The 10,570-nt window shown below is 49.6% G+C and overlaps 1 protein-coding gene across 2 annotated transcripts in view; it reads left to right on the top strand.

Moving 5' to 3' along the window:
• The first annotated feature begins 208 nt into the window (after nt 1-208).
• Nucleotides 209-10,570, top strand: part of LOC146857534 (uncharacterized) — a 364,382-nt gene continuing 354,020 nt past the window's right edge. The window contains exon 1 of one of the 2 annotated variants that reach the window (XM_085648076.1): nt 209-372. In XM_085648076.1, coding sequence (XP_085504202.1) covers nt 330-372 — 43 coding nt within the window. In that variant the 5' untranslated portion in view covers nt 209-329. The remainder of the gene's footprint in view (nt 373-10,570) is intronic. The other variant, XM_085648077.1, reaches the window with a different exon arrangement.

Genomic DNA, 10,570 nt, shown 5'->3' with positions numbered 1-10,570 from the left:
TCTGTAAAGTTAAATATAAAACGAATCCAGCTATTGTCACTGGCAGTGGCACCTCTTATAGGTTGCACTCTAGTCTATCCTGTAGACGTCTGGGTCGAGAACGCTCGATATTCGACAAATAAGTGATGTCTAAATTGTATTTAATGTACGCGCGCCCCTTGCTGGCTTTTCTCTGTATTGCACAAATCCGGATATCCCATTTTCAAGCGAACGATAAAGAAAGCGAAAGTAGAAGTCTTGATGTACCTTGAGAAGGGAGTTCTCGCCAGTGGCCGAAAAGCCTTATTTATTTTGTAAATAGTCCTCACCTCGACTACAAGGTGCTTTCGATGGGACGCCTGATTTGTCTCGCCCTTCTTTTCCACAATGCAGGTAACGCGCAGGGTACTTGATGCCTTTGTCGTAGCTCGTGACCACATTTGTGGCACCCGGATATGGTCTGTGAAAAGAAGGAGCATCTTAGGAAGGGCTCGGTCCTTCAGCTGCCTTCCAACTTCTGCTCAGTGCCGGCTTTTAGGATGGGAGAGCTAGGCGCAGACCTGCCTGGGTCGCCAATCTTCATAGGGCGAAAAGAACTGTTTGCATAATGTTCCTGCAAACAGCAATATCCGGCTTCCTTGGTTCAATGCTTCCAGTAGTCTTTAACATGCTGTGGACTAGTACCCTATTAGCCTCATACATTGCCCTCCCATCATGTTTTCCTAACCTCCTGTGGACACACATCAATGCCCCCAGTCCACTCCAAACATCTTTGCACCAGCCGGACAGAGGTAAGGTGATTTTAGTGAGCTCGAGCAGGGTAGAAATATGAGTTCAGAGGCAAGTCGCTGCTTTAATGTAGCCAACTAGGAAATGGCCTGTGAAAAGGGGCTTGCTATATCCTGTTTATTTAAGTATATGTATCCCAGTTTACCTATCTCCCTGCTGCTCAGTGTTGAGAGTGGAATGTTGGTGTGACTGTGATGCTTGGAATGTTTGGGTGCCTGTGTGGATGAGTGGTGATCGTTGGAAGATGGGCTGAGCAGCAGGCAGGCTGCTCCTGATGAGGCTGAGGTATAAGGATTACCAGGCTAAAGGGCAGGTGTACATGGAAACCAACTTAATGTACTTGAATGCCATCCTGCAACTTGATCTTAATAAAGAAACACTTAAAATACAACTCAGCTACGTCTGGTAAGATACAGCAGGGCCACTGCCTTATATTTTTTTTAGGTCTAGACTACCAGACCACACTCAGCGAAAAACCTATTGTGATTTTACAGTGGGTAATAGCCTGCCTAGTGCTTGCAATTGATTTGGCTGTATTGACACTCTCATTTGCTTGCTTCTTATTCAATAGCTTACCTTCCTCTGCTTGTGTTTGCCCCTCCCCTGGAGCATAGTTGCTTTACCATCATCTTGATTTGCCGGATTTGTGTTCTTCAACTGGTCACTTTTTGGCAACTACTTGTTTGTTGTTTTGTTTTGGTTAAACTCCACGAGAGTGCATGTTTTCTAGCTCTCTCCTTTGTGGGCAGCTTCCCCTTTTTACGTCTACTCCAACTTGTTTGTTGCCTCCCCAATAAATCCCTGTCATCTTTTTTATTACTTACACCTTCTTGTTTTTCAACCAACCTTCATCCCTGCCCCTCCCTCCCACACTTCCTCCATCCACATGACCCTATTTTGTTTGGGCCCGGAGGAAAGAAAAACAGCTTCAATGTCCGATTCTCGCTGCTAGTGTTGCAAATATTTAAATTGTCAGCAAGCTTTATCATCTTTGTTGAAATACCTATTTATCTATTTTTGATGTGAAGCAACTCGATCATTTAGCTCCCCTTGTAACATTACATTTAACTAGGCACACATACTTGTTAAACCATGTCAATGTCCTCACCGCCAGCACATGCCCCTTTAAAGCTGCTTGACTGTTTTGTTTATTGTCTCGTTTACAACTGAGACAGTTGGGTTGCTGCTGGCATAGAGAGCGCCAGATGTTTCAGGATGTTCCCAGTGTTGCTCTGAATGCTTTTGCTTCCCAATACTTACCTTCCTGTAGCGATGACTGCAAGTCTTTTACTGCCGTCGAAGTGAAGCTTAAAAGCATAGGGGCAGATTTATGTTGCACTTGCGCCACTTTTGCGCCGCTGTTGCGTCACTTTTGTGACGCAGCAGCGGCGCAAATCCTGCGCCATGGTGCGGGGTATTTACAACGTGACGCATCTGGGAGATGCGTCACGTTGTAAAGCCCTGCGCCACATGTAGGCGTTCCAGGGCAGGTGGGGGCGTTCCGGCGCAGGAACGCCTCCTAAAAGTGGCTGAGTGAAATCTTGTAGATTTCACTCAGTCACTTTTAGGCCCATGCTGCGTCAAAACCCTGCGCCTGCTTGAAGCAGGCGTAAGGATTGACGCAGCATTGTACAGATAGGGCCCCCCAGAACATTGCTGGAGCTGCGTCGCGCTTGCGACGCAACTCCAGCAATGCGACACTTTTACGGCACAGATGCGTCACGCATCTGTGCCGTTTTTGCCCCATGGTGCGCCGCATTATAAATGCGGCGCGTCCATGGTGGCGCAGCTGTGGCGCATATTAATTGGCGCATCCCTGCTGATATGCAGGGATGCGCCAGTTAACATAAATCTGCCCCATAGTGCTTTGTTGTATAAAGTCGTATATATTGTTGTCAGGCTTCTTACATTGTGAAGTGCATAAGTACCTTTAAGAGATTCTTTTTCTTCCTTTGCACATACACGTTGTGGCCCCTTCTGTATTCAGACTTGCCTGCATGCTTTTGAGTTATTGTTCAATTGCCCTGACCAGAAACCGATTCTCATGTTTTTGTTATTTTGTGTTATTGTTGGGTCCCATGAAATGAAATTGGCAACATATCCTCCAACTAAGAGATAGTAAAACATTAGCTACTACCTCTACGTCCCTCGTCCTCGACCTAGTCATTACACATGAGGTAGTATTCACTGACGGGAAACAAAACAGGAAACGCTTGCTTACTCCACCCACTCTCCTGCCAGGGGCTATAATACAATAGCCACCACAGAGAATGCCTATACTGTAATCATTCATTTATCCTTTTGTACCAAGATCAAAAGACCTAATCAATCTGATCTGAAAAGACTTTTTTTTATTTTGATCACTTTTAGTTAATTTAGTTTTTTTGAAAAAAATATTTTTTTACATTGTCTGACATCAACCTTTTTATTACATATTAGACATACACTCAGATTGATTAGGTCTTTTGATCTTGGTACGAAAGGATGAATGAATGATTATCCGTATTGGCATTCTCTGTGGTGGTTTCTAGTTTATCGGCCTGGCTTACTTATTTAGGGCCAAACCCTTTTGTGATTCGCGCATGATACAATAGCCAGCACAAAGCACTTCCTGTTTTGTTTCCTGTCAGTGAACATGATGGGGGATGCTGAGGTATCTGCCGGGCTTTTACCTCCATGTTGACTCCTGGATTCTCCTTATGCTGGGCTATGGGATTGCCTGGGGCCGTTGTGGGAGCATCTAGAATTGGTACGCATTTGGAGGCCTCCTGGACTCCGTTAGTTGATGTGCTGCCGGGTGCCTGGTTTGCTGAGCTTGGTAGGACCTCGGTCACCTACTTTATTATCTTGACGGTCTGCTGAGATTTGACTGCGGCCGCTTCCCGGGAGTCCTGCTTTACGGAAATCCAGTATTGCAGAGGTACATTTCTGGCAGTTCAATACCTTTGAGGGACATGAAGCTAGACATGATGATTAGTGAGCACGCGATGGGCGGCCGGCTGTGTGGCTTCAAATGATATTGGCCCTGCCAAGCATTGGTTAGAAGGCTATTTTTACACGTCACGGTCTCCCGTTCGGTGAGGGGGCTGCGTTGCTGGTTTGAGATTGCAACATGGCCCGACACGGTATTCGGAGCGGCTGGAGTCCCTCCCTGTAATGTGTGGCCTTTGGTGGCCTGCTGGGTCGGCACTTGATGCGGGTGGGCTCCTTTGGGCTGGAGCATGACGTGTATTGCCCTATCTCTGCATTCTTCACATGCCGCGTGACGTTTAACAGTGGGCTTTGTGTCTTCCCTGTCCGAACGCGCACTGGGGCTGGTTGGATGCGTTTTATTCTGCCTTCTGGTGTGATGTATTTGAGAGTACACTACATTGTTCATGTTCTGTCATTTTCGCTGTGGGTCAGTATGGTGAAGCATAGTTATAATCACAGGCATTACTCTCCTCTTTCTTGACCCTTCTCTTCAAGGGGCAGTGGGGATTCAGCCCCTCTCTTGAAGAAATGTAAAGGGGGTGATGACGACAGGCTGAAGAAGTTAATTTTGGAGACATTATCTGCCATGAAGCCCACTAAGAAGGCTGCTGGTGTTAGCTCTGGAGGGGGGCATGACCTCTACTTGGACATTTCCAGTTTGGATTCTTCTGATGAGACCTCCTTGGGTTCTGTGGAGCTTAAGGGGAAATATATCACTAAGGATACGTTGCTGGACATTCTTTCCCATGTGAGTGACAATATGGGTTTCCCTGATGAGGAGGTCGCCCACACCTCCAGGGACATGGTTTTACCCCAGTTTCGGAAGCAGTCTATCAAGGCCTTGCCCATTTATGCTTTTGTGATGGACGTTATTTTGAAGGAGTGGAAGGATCCCGACCGTATCATGATGCCTTACTTCATGTCTTAGCTGTACCCTTTGAGGGACATGGAGGATACTATTCCGGAGTCGGCTCATGTTGACTCTATTGTGGCCAGTCTAGTAGGGCGTCCGTCCATGGCTGAGGATTATGTCCTGAAGGATGGTGCTGATAAGAAAATTGACTCCTCTTTGAAGAAGGCTTATGCTGCGTCCTATCTTGCCACACATTCAGGGGTGTATTAGCAGTCTGTTTTTCCCTACCTGGAGGACTGGCTTCTGCAGGTGCTCTCAGGCCTGGTGATGTCTCAACATCTGGCTTTGACCATTTGTACACTAGAGAGCTGCAGCTTTCTCCTGAATTTTCCAAAGTGCCATCTTCAACCTGCCACCAGGCGATTTTTTTATATGGGCGGACTTCGACTCTGCTCTGGGAAAGTGTTCCTGCCCCCCTCCCCGATCCTACGTCGGCAGTCGTTAATGGGGGATCTGTTGTCTCAGACCTTAGCTTCCTGGATGGAGGTGTAGGGGAACATGGCGGCCTCAGTGTTCACTGTTCCGTGGGCCAGGTTGCATCTCTGTCCCTTGATGTGGCATCTTCACCATTTTGTTAGTTTCCATGTTCAGGATTTATACTTGAAGGTTCCAGTGTCTCCGGATGTGGTGCGCAGCCTGCAGTGGTGGATGGACGCTTCCAATCTCTCCCGGGGCATGTGGTTGCATCCCACGCCGCTGGTGGTTCTGACGACGCATGCCAGTGCACTGGGTTGGGGTGCGACTCTGGGTCAGTGGACCGTGCTGGCTTGTTGGCAGGGGTCGGAGACCCGGCACTCTTCCAACTGGAAGGAGCTGTTGGCTGTGGAGATGGCCCTTCGGTACTTCCAGGGTCCATTGTTGGGTTGCAGTGTTCTGGTGTGGTCCGACAACACTGTGACTGTGGCTTACGTGAATCATCAGGGCAGTACTCACAGTCAGTCTTTGAATCGTGTGGCCTGTGCTATTGCGGGTTGAGCGGAGCTTCATCTGCAGGCCATTTCGGCTCAGCACATCTGGGGCTCGGACAATGTGGTGTTGAATGCCCTGAGTCACAGGTTTCCTTCCTCCCTGATGTTATGTCTGTCTCCCAGGGTGTTCTGCTTGATTTTCCGGAGGTTTGGGACTCCTAAGAGGTACTTGTTTGCTTCCAGGACCAATGCTATCCTGCCCCTCTTTTTTCCTGGTTTCCGGAGAGGGTGGCATGGGATGTGGAAGCCTTGTCCCTCATGCGGCCTCCTTGGGAGCTGTATGCCTTTGCCCCCTTCCCCTCATCCCCTCATCCCTGCGTTCCTGTTGAAAGTCCAGAGGGTGGGGGTCAAGGCGGTGGCTGTGTTACCTCCCTGGCCCCAGAGGTCTTGGTTCCCGTTGGTGTTGAGTCTGATGGTGGTTCCTTCTTCTTGCTCCATCTCTGCCATTCTTTAGTTCTTTTTGGACGGGTTCAGTAAGGGTTTTGCTCTCTCTACTTTGAAGGGCCAGTGGGCAGCTGTCCGGGCTTACAGAAATCTGACTTCTTTGTCCTCTGCGGATGCCCTGTTGGTATCCCGGCTGTTCTACAGCTTTTCTCTCTCTTTCCCTACTGTCAGGTCTTTGGTGCCTGCCTGGGATATTTCTCTGGTCCTGCGTGCTCTTCAGTCTTCTCCTTTTGAGCCTTTGTTGACTGGGGATGTGAAATTCCTGTCTTTTAACCCCTTCGATGCTGCTCATATTCCGCCGCTGTGCTGGCGGAATCTTGCGCGGGCGTGGTCATGACGGAATGGTTCCGTCATGAGCACAGCTCAACCGTGGGTCATGACGGAACCATTCCGTCATGAGCACCGAAGGGGTTAAAGTGGGTTTCCTGGTGGCTATGTGTGAGAAGTTGGCCTGGCATATGCTGGTCACTAGTTTTAGTGGCCACCTTGCACCAGTCCAATTCGACTCTTGGTAGATAAGTTTAAAGACAACCTTTTAAAGAAAGCTATCCTAGTGGTAGCTGTGGAGAGCAGCCTTCAGGCTAAGTCTCTGAGGAATGTAAAGCAGCTTGTTTTACCTTATAATCTCTTGAATTACCAAATGAAAAGACACCACACTGGTATATATATCAAATATATATGTATTTATTTCTAAATATACTCTACTAATCTCTTTATGAGATTAGAGCCAGGTAAACATTCAAAAGATCAACAGTTCTCAATAAATTAAGCACAAATATGGCTGTAGCCCTAGGGGCGTACCAGACCATATACTAAAATAGTGGTTTAACAAACTCGACTTGCAAAAGTAAGAGGCCTAGGGCCTTGGGAATCGCTGGGGCTTCACTTCTGCAGTGTTAGCAGGTAAGTAATCAGCCCACAGGAGACGCCTGCAGTGTCTAAACACACACGCGGGTTTTCAATGCGTTTCAATGGCAAATGTCGCGGTTTGTATTTTACAGTTCTAGGGCACTTCGGAGTGGACAACAAGCAAACAACTTACAGGGTAAGTACTTCGAGAGCCAATGCACACTTGGGCACCGTAATGCAAGAGTTACCTCACGCAGGGAAGCCGGGTGCATACGTGTCCTTTGGTGTCGGGTCGCGATGCTGTTTTCAATGGAGATCACTGAAGACTTGCTGCTTGCGTCGTCGAGAGAAGTGTCCGCTGGAATCCGAAGATGGATTGGAGTTGCAGAAGACCTAGAAATTGAGGGGACAGAGTTCAAAGTCACTTGCCAGTGACCGGTGGCCAGCAAGATGGATGACCACAGCTGTCGCGTCTCTTCAGGTCGCTGATGTCGTTTTGTCTCTTCGCTCACGAGGACCAGGAGGGATCGATGAAGACCAGCAGCTGGATTCGGAGGGTCCCACGATGTCTGCAGCTGTTGACGGTGTCGGCACTCGGTGTGGAGCCAACAAGCCTTGGCAACTGCAAGTCTCGTGTGGATGGAAGATTGTCGATGGAGCAGACCAGCAAGTTCTGATGGACTTACCCAGCGAGGGTAAGTGAGGGCAGGCCCAGAGCAACCAGGCGAGCCCTTGAAGGTGATGTGGAAGTCTTCTGGAGAGTCGCTAGCCAACGGGCAAGCAACCGCGAAGACGCCTTTGCAGGAAAAGTTCACCAACAGCCCACGGTCACTCGGGACAAGGTAGGCCGCTGATCTTCGGTACTAGACCTGCTCGGGACTTGGACAACAAGTGGTCCAAAGCACAACTTCGTTGGACGTAGTTTAGGGCTTGCACTCGAAATCAGTGCACGGTTCCCTGGTATTGCTGTTCCTCGTCACTCGTGGGGTCCAGATGCCACAGCTTCGCTGGGGACTCAAAATGGTCGTCGAGAGGTCAGGAAATCCGCTTCAGGGGACGCAGGGACTTCGGGCTCCGGCGGGAGCGGTAAAGTTTGCAACCGTAGTTCAGTAGTTTTGGTGCCTGCCAAGCTGGGGAGTCACTCCTTGACTCCAAGGGAGATCCTTCGGTCTTCTAGAGATAGTAGAAAGTTGAAGGGCCAGGATTCTTCTTCGTAGAGCATCGTCCAGGTGTAATCTAAATTGCATTGGCAATGTGTGGTATCTTATAGTGAAAAGATGGGAGGGACTAGCTCTACGACCACTCCTCTAGGAGGGTCAGGGTAGTGGGTGGTTACACCCACTTCCCTTTGTCCAGTTTCGCTCCAGAGCAGGGGCAGGTAGCCCCTGAACCGGTTTGAGCTGGCATATGCACAGAGGAGCCTACTGCTCCCCCAGTGCAGGACTTCAAAGCACTCTAAGAGTGCACCCACCCAGCTCCAGTACACTAAATCCTGTCTGGGAGGTGGTGACACCTCCCTGTGACAGGAAACCCTTTGTTGAGCTCCCTCCACTGCGAGTTTCGGTCAGCAGCAGGAGGGCAGCCCGGTGTCTGTGCTGGTGGCATCCATTTTGTGATGCCAGGGCTCTAGATGATTTCTACCGTGTAGTACAGTGTGTACATGTCGTCCCCTCTAGAAGGGTGGGATCCTACTCCCACACCAGTTACAAGTGTGGGGGTAGGATTTCAAGTTGTTTGACACCAAACACAACATGTTTTGATGCAGTCATTCCAAAGTTAGCATTTACCGCGAGGTTATAATGCACTTAAGAGTATATGGTTTAACCGCATCCACAAACAGCAGCAGAGAATAGACTCTGGCAGCTGCAGAGGGGTCCTGCTCAGGCAGAAGCACCCCCTCACATAGTAAACCAAGCACCCTGCCCTTGGGATTGATAGGGCCTACCATAGGGGTGACTGATAGGTTTATATGTGTGTGTATGGTGAGATATAGGAACCTATACCTCAGTGAGGAGTGCTAACACTACCTCACACAGGCTGCAGTAGCAGGCCTGTGGTGTCAGATTGTGAGTGCTTCCCAGGGGTGGCATAATACATGCTGCAGCCCCTGGTAGGCCTGTGAAGTACCAATGCCCTAGGTACCATATACTAGGGGCTCATAAGGTACCACAGTATCCTATCACTAGTGCATCTAATATGCACACCAAGTTGTTTAAGGGAGTAAGCAGATAGGCTGGGGTCCTGGATAGCAGGATCCCAGCCAGACTAGTCAAAAACCATTCAAACACCAGGAAAAAAGTGGGGGCAACCATATAGTCAGATTCCACCTTCCTACATAACCCCCCCCCCCCCCCCCCCAAACGAAAGGAGATAAGGCTAACCTTGCCCAGTTAAGCCTTTATTTCCTGAGTGGCCATATAAGGAAGAACCTGCACTAGCATGGTTGCTCCCTGTCTCATGGTCCAGTTGGGAAATCCTACCCCAAGGGGTTTTGGAGTTTCTCCAAAGTCTAGGGAAATTACCTGTATTGTTTTATGGTACAGAAGTAGGCTGGTGGGGTGTCTGAGTGTGGAAGTGAGGCCCTATTTGGGGTGGTCTCAACTTCCTCAGCACATTGGTCACCATGGAAGCCTTTCTGTCCATGACTGTGTCATATCTGGCCCTAAGGGTCAACCTCTGGCTGCCTACAGCTGGGGGTTGGGTCCCTCTGGTTGGAGTAGTGGAGGGCATTGGAATGTTTGGGGCAACTATGCCCCAGGTTTCCCTGTGCCCAACAAAGTCCATCTGGGGGGTACCTGTACCTAGGGGTAAAGGGGATCCCTCAGTTTGTAGAGGAATATTCACCTGGTTAGAACTACTCTGCTGGGTGTCCCTAATCTGCTGATGAGGGGGTTCCTCTGGACAGGGGCCCATTAAGGGTCCACTGACCTCCCTGACCTCTGCAGCCCTGGGCTGACTGAGGCAGGGTAGAGAGGGGCAGGGTACCTGCTCCAGACTGGGTGCCACCTTGGAAGGATCCCCTGCCATCAGAGTTGTGGCCAGGACAGGCCTGACCACTTCTGGGGCAGTTACTTCACAAGGGGCAGGGTCAGTTCCCTTAGAAAGCTGACCCTTACCTTTAGTCTGGTGGGGGGAGGACTGTTCCTCACCCCCTATGCTCTCTGTTTGTGTGGAGTGATCCATAGTTTCAGGCTTCACTCCCCTTAATTTCTCCTGGGATGGAGGTGAGGCCCTCAGGGTCTCATCCACTCTCTCAGGGATGCCTAACATTCTTAAATGGGCATTGTGGTCTACCTCAGCCCAGGCTGAGATTTCCAGATCATTCCCCAGTAGACAATCCACAGGCAAGGTTGGGGACACTGCCACTCTCTTTGGGCCAGTAACCCCTCCCCAGCTGAGATTTATTACTGCCATGGGATGGTCTGTCCTAATTCCATCAATATTGGTCACCTGGTAGCTAAACTCAGGTAAAAGCTGTTCTAGGGGCACTAGTCTCCTTGTCACCATGGTGACACTAGCCCCTGTGTCCCTGTAGGCCACAGCCTTCTGACCATTGATCATAGGCTCTTGTCTGTACCTGCCCAAGATATTGGGACTCATGGTAAAGTTGGCAAACCCCATGCCACCATCACAGACTACAGTTGCTTGTGTAGGG

This window comes from Triturus cristatus, chromosome 3_2 (genome assembly GCF_964204655.1).
Source record: "Triturus cristatus chromosome 3_2, aTriCri1.1, whole genome shotgun sequence".
NCBI classification, from domain to species: Eukaryota; Metazoa; Chordata; class Amphibia; order Caudata; family Salamandridae; genus Triturus; species Triturus cristatus.
The sequence above is the reverse complement of the archived record's forward strand: the minus strand, read 5'-3'. Positions and strand labels throughout refer to the sequence as shown.